This window comes from Salvelinus sp. IW2-2015, linkage group LG25 (genome assembly GCF_002910315.2).
Source record: "Salvelinus sp. IW2-2015 linkage group LG25, ASM291031v2, whole genome shotgun sequence".
Lineage (NCBI taxonomy): Eukaryota > Metazoa > Chordata > Actinopteri > Salmoniformes > Salmonidae > Salvelinus > Salvelinus sp. IW2-2015.
In genome coordinates, this window is record NC_036865.1 from 7,622,720 (window position 1) to 7,645,004 (window position 22,285).

The following is a 22,285-nucleotide window of genomic DNA, read 5'->3' on the forward strand; positions in this document are numbered from 1 at the left end:
ATGAAGTGGTAATACGAGTCTGGATCCATTGATCCAGATCTAGGCGTGTTTGTCAGACAAGGTATGTTGGTTGGTGATTCTTGAGGCAACCAGAGACGGGAGTAGGGAAAGAACTACTCTGTCGGTTGAAAGGCGGAGCTGTTGGTATTAGGACATGAACTCAACTCAAGGAGACACGTTATTAGAACTCTCTCAAATACGATCAGTAGAAGATCCAACACGCGTGCGGAAGTGGATGGATGGGCAAGAACACGAGGGTGACCGCAGGAAGACACAGCGGGTTCTGGGTGAAGTAATTCTGTCCCCTCGGCCGTTGCGACGACATTTGTCTACTGTCTGGGTATATGCTCCTGTCCTGGGTTTTACAAAAGATATCACGCGTCGCACGGTCGTTATTAGGCTATCGCAGGAGAGCAGATTTCTTGCAATCTCATCCACATAGATACTGTGCCACCCATAGGGGTGGGGTGCACGGTCTCAGTTGTCCTCATCGGCAGAACGTGATGCTCTATGCATGCCTCGAAGTGTTGCTTGCCTCGAAGTGAGCAATAGAAGTGATTTAGCTCGCTCTGGTCGGCTCGTGTCACTGGGCAGCATCGTGGCTGTTCTTCTCCTTTGTAGGCTGTAAATAGTTTGCAAGCCCCTGCCACATAAGCACGAGCGTCGGAAGCCGGTGTAGAAATTATTCAAATTCTTAGCCTGTATTGGACGCTTTTGCCTGTTTTGATGGTTTTCGTCACAGGGCGAATAACAGGATTTTTCTTGGTAAGGCTTCCTGGTTTAGAGGTCCCGCACTTGAAAGCGGGCAGCGTCTACCCTTTTAAGGTCAGTGTGAATGTTGCCTGTAATCATGGCTTCTGGTTGGGGTATGTACGTACACTCACTGTGGGGACGACAGCCTCGATTGCACTTATTGATAAGCAGTGACTGATGTGGTGTACTCCTCAAAGCCCATCAGAAGAATCCCCGAACATGTTCCAGTCTGTGATAGCAAAACAGTCCCTGTAGGTTTAGCATCTGCTTCAATCTGACCACTTTTTTATAGACCTGGAGTAACTGGTGCTTCCTGCTTAATGTTGCTTGTTAGCAGAAATCAGGAGGATGAGTTGTGGTCGGATTTAACCAAATGGAGGGAGAGCTTTGTACACGTCTCTGTGTGTGGAAGATCTAGAATTGTTTTCCCGTCTAGGTTTGCACATTTTAATTATGTTGAATGGAAATTTGGTAGAACTGATTTAAGTTTCCCCTGCATTAATTCTCGCGGCCACTAGGAGCGCCGCCTCTGGGTGAGTAGTTTTCTGTTTTTGCATTATTTCCTTATAAGCTGACTGAGTGTGATCTTAGTGCCAGCATCTGTCTGTTGGTGGTAAATAAACAGCCACGAAAAGTATAGCTGAAAACTTCTCTAGGCAAGCAGTGTGGACCTGCAATTTATCACAATATACTCTACTTCAGGCGAGCAAAATCTAGAGACTTCCTTAGATTTCGTGCACCAGCTGTTGTTTACAAATATGCACAGACCGCCACCCCTCGCCTTACCAGAGTGTGCTGTTCTATCTTGCCGGTGCAGCGTATATCCCGCCAGCTGAATATCCATGTCGTCATTGAGCCACGATCCCATGAAACATAGGATATTACAGTTGAAAGATAATTGAAAGATATATGGTGCGTAGAAATCCGAAGAGGGTGGCCAGCAGAGATAGGTGGGATGGGCTGAGGGAAGCTGAGGGTTGGGATGTGGAATTGGAGACAAGTGGGAATAGAGCTGCTGGGCGGGGGATAGAATGACGGTCAAAGATAAAAGTAAAAAATAAATAAAGTCAAAATGTCTCCCGGGTGGCGCAGTGGTCTAGGGCACTGCATCGCAGTGCTAGCTGCGCCACCAGAGTCTCTGGGTTCGCGCCCAGGCTGGGCTGGGTTCGCGCCCAGGCTCTGTCGCAGCCGGCCGCAACCGGGAGATCCGTGGGGCGACGCACAATTGGCATAGCGTCGTCCGGGTTAGGGAGGGTTTGGCCGGTAGGGAGGGTTTGGCCGGTAGGGATATCCTTGTCTCAGTATGTAAAAATGTAATAAAATGTATGCACTCTACTGTAAGTCGCTCTGGATAAGAGCGTCTGCTAAATGACTAAAATGTAAAAAAAAAAGTAATATTAAACAAAACAAAAGTAAGTTTGAATGACACTGAGGGGCAGTGTTGTTACAGCTCATGCCAGTTTGCCTGAGGCTGATGCCGTGCAGGTGTTTGTACACATGCATATACACACACACTCTCATTCAAATGCCCACATACATGGACAAAAACACACACATGTAAATAGTGCCATACATGCAGTCAAACAGCAGTGGCCTTGCTGTTTTGATTTTTGTTGTCCTTGTTGATTTTTGCATTGTTTTCTGTTTTCCTTTGGTCTTTATTCGATTTTTGTTCATTTTGTTGGTGCATTGGGGACGGGGGCCTCGGGGGGGGGGGGGGGGGGGCTGTGAGGGGGGTCTCGAATGGTTTTGAGGGGCAGCTCGGGGGGATCTTGTAGGGGGCTGGTGGCCTGGCGGTTGGGAGCTTGGGCTGTTGGCTGATGAATCGCTGGTTCGGGTCCCCGTTTTTGACCTTGTGGGAGATCTGTCGACGTGCCCTTGAGCAGGGCGTTGACCCTGGTTGCTTCTGTGGGTCACTCTGGATGTGAGTCTGTTAGATGACTAATGTGATGTAGTTGTTGAGCGGCTTCACTGCAAGTATATTGTATGTTTTAAATATTCAATTAATTTAAAAATACAAATCTCAAATGGCATACACAGTCATCCCATTCATACGAGTGCTATACCAATGCAAAGACAACCCTCTAAGAGTTTGTTTTGTTTCAGTATGATCCATTTCCCCTGTATTTACATTTGTCCAACCTGAGCCCAATGACACTGCATGACAACGGGGAAAAACAGTATTACCTCCAAAATGGTCTGAGGCCTGACCAATAGCCACCTGGTCAACCTCCTATAGCCTCACCCCATTAGTGCTACTGAGTGAATTACCCAGTCAGGAGTCCCAGCTCTCACGCAGCACATGATTTACCATGAAGCTCATTATTAAATGAGAGACAAATTGATGCCGCAACCGTCCTAATTTTGAATGCATAAATAAACAAATAACCCAGGAGCTATCGAAGCGTCCTAATGGGGAGTTAACCATGGCGATGAATAAACTAATTATGGCCCAGGTCACATAATTACAAATTGACTAATTTTATTTAAAAACTTAGATGCAAATGTGTAGGCCTGAAAGCAATTTGATTGCGTCTCACATCCTTCAATCTGCATTAGTACAAGATGAACTGTATCAAATTGAATTACATTAGCATACTTGAATTAATCTATACCGCCTGGCAGAATGTATGGGTCCAATTATACCACACTGTCCAACATTGTGAGTGAGTGAGTGAGTGAGTGAGTGAGTGAGTGAGTGAGTGAGTGAGTGAGTGAAATAGAGAATGAGTGAGAGAGAGTGAGAGAGTGAGTGTGTGAGAGAGAGAGTGAGAGCAGTGAGCGTGAGAGGAATGTGCTCCGGGTCAGCTGCGGTACGCGGCCTGGTTTAAGGTAAACCAAAATAGTTTTTCATGAACATAATGCAGTTGATAAATATTTTGTGATAATTTAAAAAGACAAATAATATAACGAATACCTTACATTATGCAGTCGTTGAAAATAAATGAGAAAGTACTTCAACAAATTCAACAAAACACAGATGTTTCAAGGAAATTCATTCAATAACCACATTTACATTTAGGTGGTAAGTAGAAATTTGTTGGCATCATATCTCAATTTCATCTTTATTTTACCTGACTTCCTGAGAGAGATTTATATATGTACTGTATATATATATATGACGTGATATACAGTATGTAACAACATTGTAAGAACTTGAATAAAGAGAGAAGAGGATGACGGGGGTGGGGGGGAGTGAGGAGGAGAGAAGAGGGTGGTGTCCAAACCTGCTCTCTTAACGCAGCGCGAAATATATGTAATCTAAATTTAATTTAAAGAGCCATTAACTACAAATCACAACATAAAAATCCATCACGTCCCTGACGTGCAACCTCAGATTGCCCCATTTCCTCCTCCTATGACTGATTGACCCTTGTCTTATCGTTTGGTTAATGTGACACGCACACATGCTGCACACATTCCCTTCCATTCATCAACACACAGAGCTGTCATTCACAAGGGGACTGGGACATTCAGACTGGGAGTGACAACCAACTGTCATGCACCCAATCAAACGCTAGAGTGAAACGTCGACCTCACCTTAATGCCTACAGAACATGTTACAGGGCCAGGGGGAAAAAACCCTGGCCGGAGAGATAAAAATGTACATTTCCTATTGCTCTAGGCAGGACAGCTGAAAAGCTGCCACTCAGGCTGGTACCACARCCACAGTATCATCAGTGAGTGAGACAGACAGAGACAACATCTACACTTCATCTGACAGAGTAGCGTAGGCCCAGGTGATGTCCAGCCWCCCCAAGACCCCATCGTCTGGGAGGGGTCAGGTCTGGCCTGGCCAGTGAGGAGTCACCAGTGAGGGGGTGGTGGAGTGAGGCAGTAAAAGGTTGTGAGGCTGAGGGTGACACAGGCTGACCTTCCGTGGCCAGTGATGGGTGCCTAGGCTGTGACAGTGATGAACGGCTATACAGAGTGGGTCAGCCATGACAGCCAGGCTCCCAGCCAATACAGATAAGGGACGGAGAGGGGAGTAGTGGAGAGCGAGCTATGGGGCTATAAAATGGATTCGCTATTAGATGAAGCGACACCATAAACTCCCCAGTTGTGTCCATCGGAAGTTCTCACTTCCACTATGAAATGTCGCGCGTGTCATGGTGGTACAGGATTGCGGAACACCAATCCCACTCTGTTTTTGTTGTTGTTGACCTTTCTTATATCTCAGCTGACAGACCATCCCCCTATAAATAACAGTGTGCGGTRGGGCAGACCCATAAGGGAGTACAGGACAGGGTTACACAGGTCCCCGTAACAGATATGCACTGTGAGTAATAAGTAATACACACAAACCCTGACTGATTTGGCCTCATGCAGAACCCCCCATGTATCTTTATTCCAYCATCCCCATCAAATAAGAGAGGGGGGTCTGACTGGGGTGTGGAACTAGTAGGAACTGGACCAGACTGAGTGTGTGTGGGATGGGAGGGAAGGTGCTGCTGTTTAAAATGTCCCAAATCCAGTGTTGTGTAGAGGTTTACGGGAAGGACAAGCCCTTTATAGAGACAGTGGGGACTGAGGGGAGAACATACAGTACAGTACATACAGGGGCTGGGGAATGGGGCAGGTAGCCTATAGGACAGATCTAGCTGGACGGTCTCTGGACCATGGGTAGAAACAATACCATTTTCCCATTTAAAGGGRTGTTGACTTGCATTGAAAACTGGACTTGTATGGCTGCCGCATAATCATAATATCAGAGTTTACAGCAGAGGGTACTTAAAGGGTGTCTTGAGTGTAGTCCACAACCAATGCTTTTATGAGCAGACGTGTGGTAGCAACCAAGAAATACAAACTTGTATGGACAATGATCTACGGCCCGGTTAGTTTTTTTCCACTTCCGTGCACAATCATTGGAAAGGGGACATTGGCGTCTCGGTCGAACACTTTATTTATATAAGCCAAGGAGAAATCCTTACGATGCAATGTTTTTTGGAAGCATGTATTATTGCAGCAACAAATATATTTATAAATACTCGGGCGAGTTGAAAGGATTGACGGAACAACAAGAAATGACAGGTCACCAAATCCATCACATCGACCTTTCAAAAGWAATTTGCCCGCTATTTTGTCCAGTTCCTTCTTATTCAGCTTTTCAATTAATGTCCCTCCCTCCTTTCTCCTCCACTTCAAGCCATAACTCACARTCTGTGGAGTATGAAGGCAGTGTGTTTTGCATACATGGAGGGAGGGGTTGTCATTTCAGCAGACTCAACCCAGGGGACTTGGGATCACAGTAGGATCCTGTTCACCCCCATTGTGGACATGAGAGGTCTACATGAGACAGCAAGGCTGTGTGTGACAGGGGTATGAGTAGGGGTCAAAGCAAACACACAACATTAATACAGTTGAAGTCGGAAGTTTACATACACCTTAGCCAAATACATTTAAACTCAGTTTTCACAATTCCTGACATTTAATCCTACTAAAWATTCCCTGCCTTAGGTCAGTTAGGATCACCACTTTATTTTAAGAATGTGAAATGTCAGAAAAATAGTAGAGAGAATGGTTTATTTCAGCTTTTATTTCTTTCATCACATTCCCAGTGGGTCAGAAGTTTACATACACTCAATTAGTATTTGGTAGCATTGCCTTTAAATTGTTTAACTTGGGTCAAACGTTTCGAGCTAGCCTTCCACAACTTCCACAATAAGTTGGGTGAATTTTGGCCCATTCCTCCTGACAGAGCTGGTGTAACTGAGTCAGGTTTGCAGACCTCCTTGCTCGCACACACTTTTTCAGTTCTGCCCATACATTTTCTTTAGAATTGAGGTCAGGGCTTTGTGATGGCCATTCCAATACCTTGACTTTGTCGTCTTAAGCCATTTTGCCACAACTTTGGAAGTATGCTTGGGTCATTGTCCATTTGAAGACAATTTGCGCACCAAGCTTTAACTTCCTGACTGATGACTTGAGATGTTGCTTCAATATATCCACATAATTTTCCTTCCTCAAGATGCAATCTATTTTGTGAAGTGCACCAGTCCCTCCTGCAGCAAAGCACCCCCACAACATGATGCTGCCACCCCCTGCCTTCACAGTTTGGGATGGTGTTCTTTGGCTTGCAAGCCTCCCCCTTTTTCCTCCAAACAATAACGATGGTCATTATGGCCAAACAGTTATAATTTTGTTTCATCACCAGAGGAACATTTCTCCAAAAAGTACAATTTTTGTCCCCATGTGCAGTTGCAAACCGTAGTCTGGCTTTTTATGGCGGTTTGTTTGGAGCAGTGGCTCTTCCTTGCTGAGGGCCTTTCAAGTTATGTCGATATAGAACTAATTTTACTGTGGATATACTTACTTTTGTACCCGTTTCCTCCAGCATCTCTCACAAGGTCCTTTGCTGTTGTTCTGTGATTGATTTGCACTTTTCGCACCAAAGTACGTTCATCTCTAGGAGACAGAAAGCCTCTCTTCCTGAGCGGTATGATGACTGCGTGGTCCCATGGTGTTATACTTGCGTACTATTGTTTGTACAGAATGAACGTGGTACCTTCAGGCGTTTTGGAAATTTCACCTTGTGGAGGTCTAAAAAAAATATGCTGAGGTTTTTGCTGATTTCTTTTGATTTTCCCATGATGTCAAGCACAAAGAGGCATTGAGTTTGAAGGTAGGCCTTGAAATACATCCACAGGTACACCTCCAATTGACTCAACAGATGTCAATTAGCCTATCAGAAGCTTCTAAAGCCATGACATAATTTTCTGGAATTTTCCAAGCTGTTTAAAGGCACAATCAAGTTAGTGTATGTAAACTTCTGACCCACTGGAATTGTGAAATAATCAACAATTGTTGGRAAAATTACTTGTGTCATACACAAAGCAAATGTCCTAACAAACTTGGCAAAACTAGTTTGTTAACAAGAAATTTGTGGAGTGGTTGAAAAACGAGTTTTAATGACTCCAACCTATGTGTATGTAAACTTCCGACTTAAACTGTACACTAGTATACACACCCATACACTAGTATACWCCCACACATYCACACACACAACCAACCCAAGGGCACTCAAATCTAAGAGATGCCAGGAAATGTAATTTTGTCTCTGTTACATTGCTAGTCTTTAACCAGCGCTGTCAYTCAAGCAGGGGCCGTACAGACCAACCCCTCCCACCATGATGTCATCAGGCCCTCTCCGAGTGACAGTTTATTAACGGTGGACTGTAAAGCTAACGTGCAAGCGGAGAAAGAGAGGTGTTAGTCTCCGACAAGCTGGCTAAACTGTCTGCTGCTACATTCTATAGCTTCACCTCTCTATACGGGGTATCAAAACATTAGAAAATGACAGAAAATTATACCTTTATACAGTAGATTCTAATGGAAGATAACATGTATTAACCCATGCTCTCTGTAGCGCACATATTCTAAGGTCTTGGCGAGGTCTCTTTTCTAGTATATCATGTCTTAGGATGACTATCCAGTTTCCACAACACTCTTGAGACCCAGAGCAGTACCCTGCAGAACCCAGTTGGACCCCCCCATTGCGGTCCGTGGCGGTCCGTCTTGTCCCAGATCCCCTGTTAATAGAATTCCTTAAGGCTGCAGATGAATGGCAAATCCAGGCGGTTTCATCTACTAAAAGACAGCATAAATCACCATGGAGGAAGCGGGGACAAGGCAGGGGTTATCGCGCGCCTGACTTCCTCATGAGAGCTCTGCATTAAAGCATTAGTGAAATTAATTCATCTTTCATAAGAGGTTTGAGCAGTATCTGTGATCTATGATAACCAATTTCTCACTACGGAGCTGGGCGGGGGGAGGAGAAGAAAAAATACTCGGCCCTGATAGACTACACAAATCTGATATTTTTAAATGTCTAACATTATCTGGAGTGCTGCTCTCGGGAGCATCATCCTGGATTCATAACCCAGCTGGCAAAGAGGCATAAATCAGGGAGTAAACTTTCTTAGGCATCTGCTTGCTTTTAGCACCCAGTTTTGTTTTGCGCTTGTCCTCGTAACGCACCAAACACCCGTTTCTTGTAATAATTTTAAACGACTTCACGCCTCAATCGATGTAATTGGTTTTAGATCATCTTTGAAAATGGCAAAATGGGGAACTCCAAGGTGGGTGGGGGGGGGCAGAGAGAGAGAGAGATAGAGAGACAGACAGAGAGAGAGAGACAGAGAGAGACAGAGAGAGAACGTGTACATGAGAGTGTGTGTGTGAAAGAGACGGAAATTGGGAGACTACGTCTGTGAAAGGATGTATCCATCTCCTTTGCATATATTTGAGGAGGTGGCCGGCGGAGCGCGGTTGACAGATGAGCGAGGAGCATGGGGCTGACACGTGGGCACTCATGCTCTTTATTACTATATCAGCACAGCGCGACGTTCCCTTATGATGTGGACCCAGCAGAGGAACCCACAGAACGAACAGACATACAACGCACACAGGCTGCACTACGAAGCCCAGCAAGCCACTGAATTAAAGCTTTTGCAAGAGTGCCATCTCAATCTTCCACTGTTCAACTGATCCTTGTATTCATTTGGTTTTTGAGGGAAAGTAAAGAAAGAAAAAAAATGCAGACACCAAAATAACCTTGTGTTTTCACTTCATACTGTATTTTTGTGAAAATGCAAAATAGTAAAGGGAAATACTCCATTGATGAAGAGGAAACACTGCCATAAATGTGTAATAGTACCAATAGTTATGTTTTTCTGTGGTTTATTTGGTAAAAACATATACCTACTTTTGAAAATATTCAAAATGTATTATGCAACATAAACCATTTCGATATAAAAAAACATGTCAAAAACTAAGTGCCGCAAAAGTGTTGCAAGTAAAATAAAAATATATATAACCAAAACTTTTTCAGCACTTGCAATACCTACTGTATTATGGGGACTAAATGCAAGCATCCAAAATGTATTAACAAGGTCCATGCCTTACGCCAGGTGTACACTACAAAACTTTCAAAATCCTAACATTGCCGAGACTCACATTAAACGACAGTCTTTTATGTCGTTTTTTGTCTTGACAACTTAGTGGTGCGCACACTGAACGATCTGGCACAGTCACACACTACAAAATTCCTCACTTGTTCGTGAGGATTCTCCATACCACCATGCTGTCYCGCGAAAACAATGATGTGCTGATGTTATTAGATTGTAAAGTTTCGATCGCGTCGTTGCATTTTGGTACACCAGAAGAACATTCATTTCCAATGGAAAGCTGCTTTTGCCCTGCAGCTTGCCTTGCAGTTGCAGTGCATTTGTTGGATCTGTCGAACGTACGCGTCAAACTGTATGCATAGACGGTTTGACAGATATGGTAGCAGAAGGAGATTGTTGAACTTTTGTTGCACACATATCCAGATGATGCTGCGTACCATTTTGCATAATGACGCTATCGGTGTGATGGAGACGTTAAACGTAGCTAGAATAAGCTGTGGCTCAAAGCAGCCTCATAAAAGTTTGCAGCCAGACATTCACGCTTGCCATACACAGTTGAAATTTCTAGCCAAYGTTTTGWATTAAATAACATTTCTTSTGAACTTCARCACTGTACCAATTTAACACTTAGGCTTTGGTTAAAGGCAAGTACAAACGCATACTAGTAGTCAGTCATCGCTCCTGCTTGAGTGTCTACACATTCTGAGTTATGCGAAACAACGTCATCATCTCACTGGCTTGTTCTCTGGCGAGCTCTCATTGGCTATTGCTGATCACAATTCTCAAAACATGCTCACACTACAAGAGCATTGCAGATTTTGTGCCAATAAAATCAAACATCTTTGAAAATATTGGGATGTCTGGGGCTGCTCAAAGATGAGATCGGTAGCCCTCAGATTGCGTCTCTGACCCGCTCACATTAAACGAGCGTTGGTGGCGGCCGCACGCCCTGAGTAGGCAATGACATGGGGATCTTGTCTCAGATGTCAGAAACTTGTCTGGGACAGCTGAATCGGGGCTAAAATCATGTAGATCAGCTGTCTTTTATTAAGATAGTGGTGTCATAATGTCACATTGCTGTGTAGTGTTCATTAATGACAGCACTCTGTCAATCAAAGTCCCAGAGCTTCAGAAAGCAGTACAGAGGCTGAGAGATAGTCCCTCTCAGTCACTACAGCAACAGTGGAAGGATACGCACCTCAGGGAAGTAGTCCTGAGGAAACTTCTCCTTCTCCAACATGGGTGTGCTCTCTAGAGTRTCTGAGTAGATCTCTTTCCCAACCACCTTCTTGAATTTCTTGGCTGTGGGGAAAAACACAGACGGAAAGCCAAAGAGGCCGTATTAATACAATACTAGCTAGTCTTAAGAGCATGATTCACAGTTCAAACATACTAACGTCACAAAACAGTGTTGTGTAGATCTAGATTCTAGATGTAGTCATGCACGCATAAAGCAAGGGCTTCATCAGCCTACTACTCCACCTGCTGGTTRTTAGTGGAAGTATATGGGAACTCCTGACTAGGTGAAGCAACAGATTCTCCCCGCTGACCCAGTCTAAATTCAGGTTGTGTGTTGTACTTACAAGGAGGCCTTAGATGATCTAAGGTGAACCAAACAGCGTGACACCGTGACCCATACACATGGGATCAGTGTCAGAGAGCTTGACATGCCAAACCATTTTGACCTCTCAGATATTTTTAGCCTTTTGAACCCTCCTAAATTTGTAGAACTAAAGGGTGAGCATGTTTTACTCAGCKTGTAAAAGGCTGAAAATATCTTAGAGGTAAAAACAGTTTGGCATGTCAAGATCTCTGAACCTGATCCTATGAGTATAGGTCACGGCGTCGCTATTCGGTTCGCCTCAACATTGGATGATCTAAGGCATCCATGTTGTATTTCATTTCTTTTTATTTAACCTTTATTTAACTAGGCAAGTCAGTTAAGAACAAATTCTTATTTACAATGGCGGCCTACACCGGCCAAACCTGGACGACGCTGGGCCAATTGTGCACCGCCCTATGGGACTCCCAATCACGGCCGGTTGTGATACAGCCTGGATGTATCATGTAACTACAACACATAACCTGAACTGGGGTCAGAGCCTGAAAACGTCTCCCACATTCACCTGACGTCTGGACCCGTTTCCATAAACCGTCTCAGAGTAGCAATGCTGATCTAGGATCAGTTTGGACTTTTGGATTATTCTGAAATGGACAGGAGGGAGCTGATCAGCAATCCTACTCTGAGACACTTAATGAATACRGGTCATGGAAAATGTKGCATAGTTCTWTACCAAAGAAGCAGGTGTAATAATTGACGTCTTCCACATGGTTCAAGTGTTTATTCAGTCCAGTAGCATCTTGTAAAGCGTAAATGAGCTCATTCTGGATATATCCTAATCCCATGTAAGAGGAGCATGCTGTTATCCAGGGTGTTTGACGGGTGAGGGTGTGTGTGTGTGTGTGTGTCTGTATGCTTGTGTGCGCGTGTGTATCCATGTCTGAATGCTGCATGCGCGTGTGTGTGTGTGTCCTCTCACATTCCCCCTCGCCCTGTCCTTCACTGGTGGTGAGAGGATGGTGCAAATGCTGACTCTGGTGTAATGGGAACAACGTTGCGGCTCCACATCTATATCCCCTCTTTAATTAGCCTGGCCGCCAGGCCCCTGGCCCTCTGACACCCCAAGCTGATGAGAGGGCCGTAACTGTCCAATAACCTCCGTACACAATTACTGTGGAGCCCGAAAACCCATGAATTAAATCCTAATATTAATAAGCATTASCATTCCATCTATCGCCCCTGAACATTATCTTCCCCCTGCCAATCTCAACYTTACTGGTTTTGATGGAAGCGGTGATGGGCCGTGGAATGTAGGGTGTTATATGGAGGGGGGTATGTGAGAGGGMACGGGTAGAGATTTCATTGGGGGGGCGAGGGACTCACCTTTGAAATCAAACTGGTGGATGTTTTTCAAGGATTCGTGAAGAAAGTAGCAACTTCCTAGTGCCTGGAAGATAGAGAGCGCATGAGATTTAGGAGAATTGTTAACAAACCATTTAGTCAGAGATTCTTGGAAATAACCTGGGATTAACTAACCACAAAATATTACTGAGCAATCGAAGCAAAGATTGGTTCCAAGTAGTACAAAGCACCATTCATTTGTAGAGCTTTGCTGTGTAGAGGGCAACTAAGGTACACACACTAATCATTCCAGGCAACAGATCACACCACTGTTTAGTTTATGTACAGTATTTTCCCACAGCAGATATTGAATTAAAGCAGTCAATCGAATATACAGTGCATTCGAGTTCTCAGACCCTATATTTGGTGCAAGGCTTCCTGAAGAATAAATAATTCCAACTTTTCAAAGGACACATTCAGATGGACTTTGGAACAACCAAAGAACTTCTTCAATAGGATTAAATTCTTAATTTCTGAAAGAACAATCACAAAGTTTCCCCAGTCTGTAGACAACCCAAACAAACTGTGGGGGGAAAAAATAATGCAGGGGATTTGATGCGGTTCACAGTCCACTACACGCTTTCTCTGTGCTTTTTACATCTAGGCAATAGAGGAAAAGCCTGCTCTCAATCCGCTGGGGCTTGGAGATAGCGAGCCCTCAGCCCTTGCTTGAGGATAATTCTGTCATTGGTCCTGCTGCATGCAACCCTCCTTTCTCCTCCTACACTGCACTGGAAGAGAGAGCCAAAAGAGGAGGAAATGGATATTAGGGAGAGAAGAAAAAATACACTGGATGACAACACGAAAGTGAGCCCAGTTCAGAATTGTGCAGGTCGTGGAATCGTTAGTGGCGGGACAAGGAAGGGCATATGAGCTTCAAAGAGAGGGACAGAAAGAGAGAGAGCGCGGCAGAGAGAAAGAGAGACAGAGAGAGAGAGAACGAGAGAGAATGAGAGAGCGGGAAACAGAGAATGACGAGAACGGAAATGAGAAGAGAACGAGAGAGAAACGAGAGAGAGAGAGAGAGAGAGAGAGAGAGAGAGAACGAGAGAGAGAGAGCGAGAGAGAGAGAACGAGAGACGAGAGCGAGGAGAGTAGAGCGAGAGAAGAGAGAGAGAGGTAAGCTCCTTAGAGGGGAGGAGACAGACGGCAGAGGGAGAAAAGGACAGAGGGAAAGAGAGAGAGAGGATTTAGTCGATTTTGTGCCGTTTTCCTTTTAGGGGCGGAGGCAGGACACCTCGCTTGCAAGGGGAGAGTTTGGGGGCTCGGCAGCCAGACCCTGCATTATTTATGAGCGCCGGCACATCTTGAGATTAAACATTTGCCGATTTGTCAAAAGCACAAACATGAGGTCCTGCCCATCTCCTTGACACGGAGGTTCATCCAACGGAAAACACTGTCGCACATTTAATTGATGAGAACAGCGGCTGGTGACCCAAACCCACCGCCATGCACCGCTCTTTCATTCTATCTTCCTCCCTCCTTTTTCTGAAGGAGGACAAAAAAGCGAGGGATGGATTGAAAGCAGTAGGACTCTAGGTCAACTTTCCCCTCAGCAGGAGGACGGCTTCCAGGAAGGGCCCCCTTTTTATTTCTCGTAGGTTTTCTTTATGTTCTTTTTCACCTCAAACTGCCACTGACAGAGTGAGAGAAAGAGAGGGGGACATTAGGGGGGTGAGGGAGGGAAACTGTGCTAGATGTCAAAATGACACCACTGTTGTTGTTTTTGTTGCTGCAGTCTGTATATTTGGAATGAATCCAGAATAAATAGTAATTAAGCTCAAATATAAAAATATGAGTCGAAATATGAATTTCAGTCACCATTAAAACATTGCTAAAGCACCTGATTTTATGTTCAAATCCTCAAACATTATAACATTCTGTTGGTCTAGCCTATAGTCAACAGAGAATCCAAATAGAATCGAAAAAGGCCTGGGTTTGCTTGTTTAGTACACGGGTAGGCCTAAGCCACAGCATCACCCCCCATCAATCTACACATAATACCCCATAATGACAAAACAAAAACCGGTTTAGATATTTTTGCAAATTTATTAAAAATATAAAATTAGATATTACATTTACAGAAATATTCAGACCCTTTACTCAGTACTTTGTTGAAGCACCTTTGGCAGCAATTACAGCCTTGATACTTCTTGGGTATGACGCTAAAAGCTTGGCACACCTGTATTTGGGGAATATCTCCCATTCTTCTCTGCAGATCCTCTCAAGCTCTGTCAGGTTGGATGGGGAGCGTTGCTGCACAGCTATTTTCAGGTCTCTCCAGAGATGTTAGATCGGGCTCAAGTCTGGGCTCTGGTGCCTTTTGGCAAACTCCAAGCGGGCTGTCATGTGCATTTTACTGAAGAGTGGCTTTCTCCTGGCCACTCTACCTGATTGGTAGAGTGCTCCAGAGATAGTTGTCCTTCTAGAAGGTTCTCCCCTCTCAACTAAGGAACTCTGTCAGAGTGACCATCGGGTTCTTGGTTACCTCCCTGACCAAGGCCCTTGTCCCCCGATTGTTCAGTTTGTCGAGCGGTCAGCTCTAGGAAGAGTTTTGGTGGTTCCAAACATCTTCCATTTAAAAATGATGAGGCCACTGTGTTCTTGGGGACCTTCAGTGCTGCAGAAATGTTTTGTTACCCTTCCCCAGATGTGTGCATCAACACAATCCTGTCTTGGAACTCCTTCGATCTCATGGCTTGGTTTTTGCTCTGACATGCACTGTCAACTGTGAAACCGTATATAGACAGGTGTGTGTCTTTCCAAATAATGTCCAATCAATTGAATTTACCACAGGTGGACTCAAAAAACATTTCAACGATGATCAATGCAAACAGGATGCACCTAAGCTCAACTTCGAGTCTCATTGCAAAAGGTCTGAATACTTATGTAAATAAGGTATTTCTGTTTTTGATACATTTGCAAACATTTCTGAAAACCTGTTTTCGCTTCATCATTATGCGGTACTGTGTGTAGATTGAGGGAAAAATGTATTTAATCCATTTTAGAATAAGGCTGTAACGTAACAAAATGTGGAAAGAGTCAAGGAGTCTGAATTATTTCCAAATGCACTGCATGTGTAAATCACGAAAAATCTACTTAACCTCTTGCCTAATAGATATTCATTTGGCATCAGGGTTCAAAAATGGACCGGCTGGTCTTATTCTTGCTCCCTCCTCATGAAGAACCGATTATATTAGCGGGCTGCAATTAATCCATTTGTCTCTGAACATGACAGGCTCAAAATATGAATTAGAGCCTGACTGCGCGGACAGGATATGCTTATCTTTTACCAGTGGCTTTACAATGGCCTGTGTCAAGCGTATGTTTGTCCCGTTACCACTTTATTGATTCGCTGCCAGATTCCCTTGAAATAATTAAAAGTATATTTTACATATTTATAAAGCCCACTGTCACAACGGCTACTTAATTGTCCATTAGTAAAAATGCACTCTATTATGTGCAACTGGCAAGGGCCAAGAGGAGCTCGGGGAAATGAGTAATCATCATAATTGTAGACAGAAAGACAATAACCGAGCCATAAAATCCAGGTTTTATTACCCGCGCTGGCAATGGTATCTCTTATCGGGAGTTGTATCGGCCACGCCGCTCAGACGAGATAACCACTCTAACACAATGGAAGCTGTATCGGTGTGTGTGTGTTACAGACAGAGAGGGAGAGAAAGAGAGAGTGAGACAAAGAGAGAGCACACAGGCAGTTGACATTTCCAATAACCCTAGTAGATAGGGGATGGCCTAGTGGAAAATAGAGAGTTGAGAGGTCCAGAAGCCTGCATAGTCTGTTCCACTGAGTGCTTTATCGATACTCTGCTTCAGGAATTAGTTATAGTGGAGGAAAATAAGTACGGAATCATGACCTCTAATGGATTTTCTGCATTTAATATGAAAAATGAGCCATAAAGCAAACATAAAAGTAATAATTTTTCTCCATTCCGCCCTGAGGGAGCACGGTCTGTCCCAAGAGTAGCCTCAGTCCCGTGTCACAGTGCACTTCTGGGGGCAAATACCATACTGTCCTCAAGCCACCAGCGGTGCAATGCACCGAATGTCCTGAGGAGCATTTTGAGACAAAGTGACAGGGAGACAGAGAGTGACACACACAACCATCTGAGGAGCCCTTTATCAAGTAAGATGGATAAGGTAAGTTCCAAACAGGGACAGAATGGATAGTACGCACTACTGTCAGAAGTGACAGTTCAAATGTGACCAGCGTTATCTATGGTAGTGGATGGCTGTAGTGTACCTGCTCTGGGAGGATAGCGTATCTCCATAGGTTTCTATGACATTTTATTTCCCCGTCTAAAATGTGTGCCCTGCCAGTCCAGGCAGGCCAAATGAAACGGGGAAATGGGCTGTTCAACTTTACCAACAGCAGTTCTCCGGTGTCCTTGCAAAGTCCCCTCGTCTGTTAAGTCACATGTGAATACACACACACACATACGCACGTATTATTACACATGCACACACGCTTGTAGGCTCAGACACATCATATAGTTCACGCACATACATGTACACACACAACGGCAACACAGAGTTTTCAGATGCAAAAGGTTAGTGCGACATACTGTCATGATGGAACTGTGTTGCCATGCATCAAAAACACAGGCAAGCCACAGTCAATCATACGCTTGGTGCATGAACATGGAAACGGACTAATCTAATGGGTACACAATTCACTCATTGGTTGCCGTGCAGATAGTCTTCAACCAACCTCACACTACCATATTATCAAACATCCCTAAGATACTGTAAATTAAACAAGATCGCCCCACAACAATATTTACTCAATGCCTCATGTCTATAATGAACACTCAGCATTGTATTTTACACGTAAGCCCTACTTTGAACAAGCAACACATTCTATGGCATTATTTCAACGGTTATCTTGACCAGACAGGGCGCAATGAGAGCACTAGACCACTTGCTATTCAGGGCTTACTATACGCCTTCTGTGAGGAGAGCTCTGCACAAATCTCCAATACTGCACAAACAGGCTGTTTGTCATCCTATGCAATGAAAACACCCGGGCAGGAGAAAGCGTCAATAGAAGGCTTGCTTTTCAGCAGAGATCGAGATCGAGACCGCTTTAGTACCCCCCACCCCCCCCCACGCCGCCATATGTGTTTGCCAAGCACCACTCACAGTCCAATTGATTGAGTATTCAGAGTATTGAGCCACAGTGTCTATTATTCATCGTCTGGTGGAAGGCCTGACTGGATACACAGACAAAACTCTCATTAAAAGTTATTCTGTCACTTCCTCTTATTTGAAAACAAGCTGGATGTTTAGCCATCGATCATTTCCTGAAGGAGCCCTTGTCTATGGGGGGAGAACTTTTAGAAGACGATGGGTGCCATAAGTATTGGGACATGGTGCACATTGTGTGTGTGTGTGTGTGTGTGTGTGTGCGGGTGTGTGTGTGTGTGTGCGCGCATTATCACAGGGGGAAATAGATCTTCCAAAGAAATACAAGGGTGTATTCTTATGAGGCAATGAATTGTTCTTAGCTGGATAAATAAAGATGGATAAATGCTAAGTCATTGAGTGTAAATTATCTTTCTAGAAATGCCCACAATTTGATCTGTCAAAGTAGCAACCAAAGCAACTACCAGTTAAGCAACCCTAAACTACAACCGTGGCCAAATATATTGGTTCCCTTGCACTTTCCTTAAATAATTCCCTATTTCTTCTTCAAAAAATGTAATAATAATAAGTCTCCACAACTTATTGGATTTTCAACATTGCAGAACCAATTTCTTGGGGGGGAAACGAGTTTAATTATAATTGAATTACAATTTTAATTTAGAAAATAAAAACAAATGGCATTGACAAAATTATTGGCCCCCTGGAGCTAGTTGGTTCAACAGCATTCGGCCAAGATTACTGCCGACAAATGCTTCTTGTAGCCATCAATGAGTTTGCTGCATCTTTCTACTGGCAATTTGGCCCATTCTTCAGCCGCAAACTGCTCCAATTCTTCAATGTTTAAAGGGTGCCTTCGACCCTTACAGTTTTCAGATCTCGCCATAGGTTTTTCATGGGATTCAGAGCTGAACTTATCTCTGGCCAGATCTGGACAGTTCAGCATTTCTTCTTGAACCATTCCTGGGTGCTTTTTTAGGATTTGGCCACAACTGTATGTACATGCAGGTATTTAGTACTTAAGCTTCCTCTTAAGTATTTTTGGGGAAAATATAATTACAATCAATGGTAAGAGGTATGTAACTACAAGTGCTAACACACTTATTACACAACAATGACATACAAGTTACCCCTTATAGTTACGCCGAAATAACGTCTAGATAACATACAGTGTTGCGCAATCTTTAAACAATCCAGGGATAAAACGTTAAAAGTGAACAGATCCTGGATGAGCCCCCCAAAAACGGGAAATGTTTTGAGTGCTAGATCCTATAACTACTTTAAGTCCCTTTAAACCACAACACTGATCCTGGCAGAAACGGTCTGTCTGTGAGAGTTTAGGCCCCTATGCTCGCAGGGAAGAGAGCTGGTCAACTTCTAGAAAGCAGAAAGCAGCTCCTGCATACTATTCCTAAAATCCCAGAGAAAACTCGAGTGACATGCACACATGATTGATCTCCAAAATCACAGATTTTATTTTGAAGAAAATATTATGGATGGGTCTAAACAAGGATGTAATTGGCCAAACCCACGGCAGCGGCCTGACCTGCCAACAACCCAGCCCCGCTCCCAAGTTTGGCTGCCTCCTTGGGAAATATTGTGCATTAATTTAATTTAGTCTCCCCTCCAACATCCAATGGTAGAAGTTAATTAAATTGCTTGTCCATTGTGTTCATCCACTTACAAAGTTAATGATATTGTGCCTAGGAATTAAAGACCGTTTTATAAAGCGTGCGGGATGGGAGCTGGCAGGCACTACATTGCCCAGTTGAACCCTGTCAGTCCTTGGGCTGATGGACCCTCTAATTAGCGCTGAAATGGATGCTTCCATCTGCCAATTTCCTGCCATGCTCATCAGTCGTAGCAGTCGCTCCCCTAACCTGCCCGCTGGAGGGGTCTAAAGCAGTAAAACCATCACGGCAAGGACATTCAACAGAGCAAATCAAATAAAGAATATGCATAACATGACTCAGACTTTTAAATAGGCCCTCTAATTAGTTGTGTTTTTGCTCGGTATAATACCATTGGTTTCTTAGTGATACAGATTGAAGAGAATAATAACTTAATTAAAAAGGATTGATGCAGTACATAATAGCACACCTTGCTTCCATTTTCAAAGGAGGTTGCTTTAATACATAGTAATTTGGTGAAGTGAAGAATAAGAATACACAGTGGTGTAAGTATTTTTATGATTGTACATTAACTTTCTTAGAAAATCCTTGCTGCATCCTTGAACTCAAGGCAGTAAAAGTAGCTTACTTTAACATAACACAAATATCAAATTAGAATATTAGTTCTCTAAATTGCACTCATTGAATGAGTTTTACAAGTGGCCCAATTTTCGGAGCAGGAGCAAAAGCCCGTTAAAAAGGCAAGATTCATGTTTGTATATTCCAACTCCATATTTACTAATACTGTACAGCAACTTCAGCATATTTTAACGAGGGTATAAAATCAGGACATCAAAGTAAATTAAATTACACCTGTAGTGCCTGTTATACCGCTGACCTGCCTAATGGTTGGGGAGTGTGCAAGCCCAGCTCAATGGCAGATGGACACATTTGCGTAAGCTAATTATTAAAAAGTTTAAATACATACAACACAATCAAGTTCTGAACTGCGGCGCTAAGGTGGAAGGCGTTCATCACTTAATTCTTACAACTGCCCTTCTTGTTTTTATTGTAGCATCTCATACACAAAGCATGTGTACGTGATCTAGGTGGAAGGATATCTTGAAATCTGAGGAAAATGATACCGAAGAACTATCAACACATCTCCTGTGCTACTCGCGCTTCGAGAATCTTTGACCACTGCTACTCCCCCTTCTGGGACGGCTACAAGGCCCTCCGCCGCCCTACCTTCAGCAAATCACACCTCCATTTAGCGCCTTCCCGTCCTGTAGGCAGACACTTATACAGGAAGTACCCGTGGTTCAACGTTGGTCTGACCATCGGAATCTATGCTTCAAGATTGTTTTGATCACGCAGACTGGGACATGTTCCGGATTGCCACTGAAAACAGTATCGACGTATTTCACTGGCTCAATGACTGAGTTCAACAGGAAGTGAGAATGTTGTTCCCACTGTGACAATAAGAATTTATCCAAACAAAAAAACATGGATAGATGGCAGCATTCTCGCATAACTAAAAGCGCGAACCACCACATTTAACCATGGCAAGTTGGACATGTACAAGGTGGAGTCGCAATTCAACGGTTCATACATGAGACGTATGTGGCAGGGACTCCAGACAATCACGGATTATAAAGAGAAAGTCAGCCACGTTGAGGACACCGACGCCTCGCTCCCGGACAAGCTAAGAACCTTCTTCGCCCGCTTTGAGGAAAACACAGAGCAGCCGACGTGGGTCACCACCGCTCACGAGGACTGTAAAGCTTTCGTTCTCTGTGGCTGACGTGAATAAGACATTTAAGCATGTTAACCCTGGCAAGGTTGCCGGCCCAGATGGCATCCCAAGCCAGAGCATGCACAGACTAGCTGGCTGGAGTGTTTAAGGAATTATTCAACCTCTCCCTATCCCAGTCTGTTGTCTCCACTTGTTTTAAGAATGTCCACCATTGTTCCTGTACCCAAGAAAGAGAAAGTAACTGAACTAAATGACTATCGCCCCATAGCACTCACTTCTGTCATCATGAAGTGCTTTGAGAGGCTAGTTAAGGATCATATCACCTCCACCTTACCTTACACCCTATACAATTTGCATACTGCCCCAACAGATCTCCGGATGACGCAATCGCCATCGCACTGCCCTATCCCATCTGCACATAAGGAATACCTCTAAGAATGCTGTTCATCAACTACAGCTCAGCCATCAACACCATAGCGTCCTCCAAGCTCATCACTAAGCTTGGGACTCTGGGTCAGAACCCCACCCTTTGCAACTGGCTCCTGGACTTCCTGACAGGCAGACCCAAGGTGGTGAAAGTAGGCAACAACACCTCTGCCATGCTGATCCTCAACACGGGGCCCCACAAGGGTGCGTGCTCAGCCCCCTCCTGTACTCCCTTTTCACCCATGACTGCGTGGCCATGCACATCTCCAACTCAATCATCAAGTTTCCTGATGACCCGATAGTGGTAGGCCTAATTAACAACAACGACAGTCTACAGGGAGGAGGTGAGGGCCCTGTTGGAGTGGTGCCAGGAAAATAACCTCTCCTACAACAAAACAAAGGAGCTGATCATGGACTTCAGGAGACAGCAGACAGAAAACACCCGGGCAAGCCCATATCCAGTTTGACAGGGATGCAGTGGAGAGGGTGAAAAGCTACAAGTTCCTTGGTGTTCACATCACTGACAACCTGAAATGGTCCATCCATACAGACACTGTGGTGAAGAAGGTGCAACAGCATCTCTTTAACCTCCAGCGATTACAGCCTTGAGTCTTCTTGGGTATGACGCTACAAGCTTGGCACACCTGTATTTAGGGAGTTTCTCTCAGTCTTCTCTGGCCACTCTACCATAAAGGCCTGATTGGTGGAG

At 44.2% G+C, this 22,285-nt stretch overlaps 1 protein-coding gene across 2 annotated transcripts in view; it reads right to left on the reverse strand.

Annotated features, from left to right (window-relative positions):
* LOC111951802 (inositol polyphosphate-5-phosphatase A-like) overlaps nucleotides 1–22,285 on the reverse strand; it is a 273,107-nt gene that overhangs the window by 118,379 nt on the left and 132,443 nt on the right. For both annotated transcript variants that reach the window (XM_023970029.2, XM_023970028.2), the window contains exons 5-6: nucleotides 12,604–12,667; nucleotides 10,858–10,961 (exon numbers count right to left, since the gene is read on the reverse strand). In XM_023970029.2, coding sequence (XP_023825797.1) covers nucleotides 10,858–10,961; nucleotides 12,604–12,667 — 168 coding nt within the window. The remainder of the gene's footprint in view (nucleotides 1–10,857; nucleotides 10,962–12,603; nucleotides 12,668–22,285) is intronic.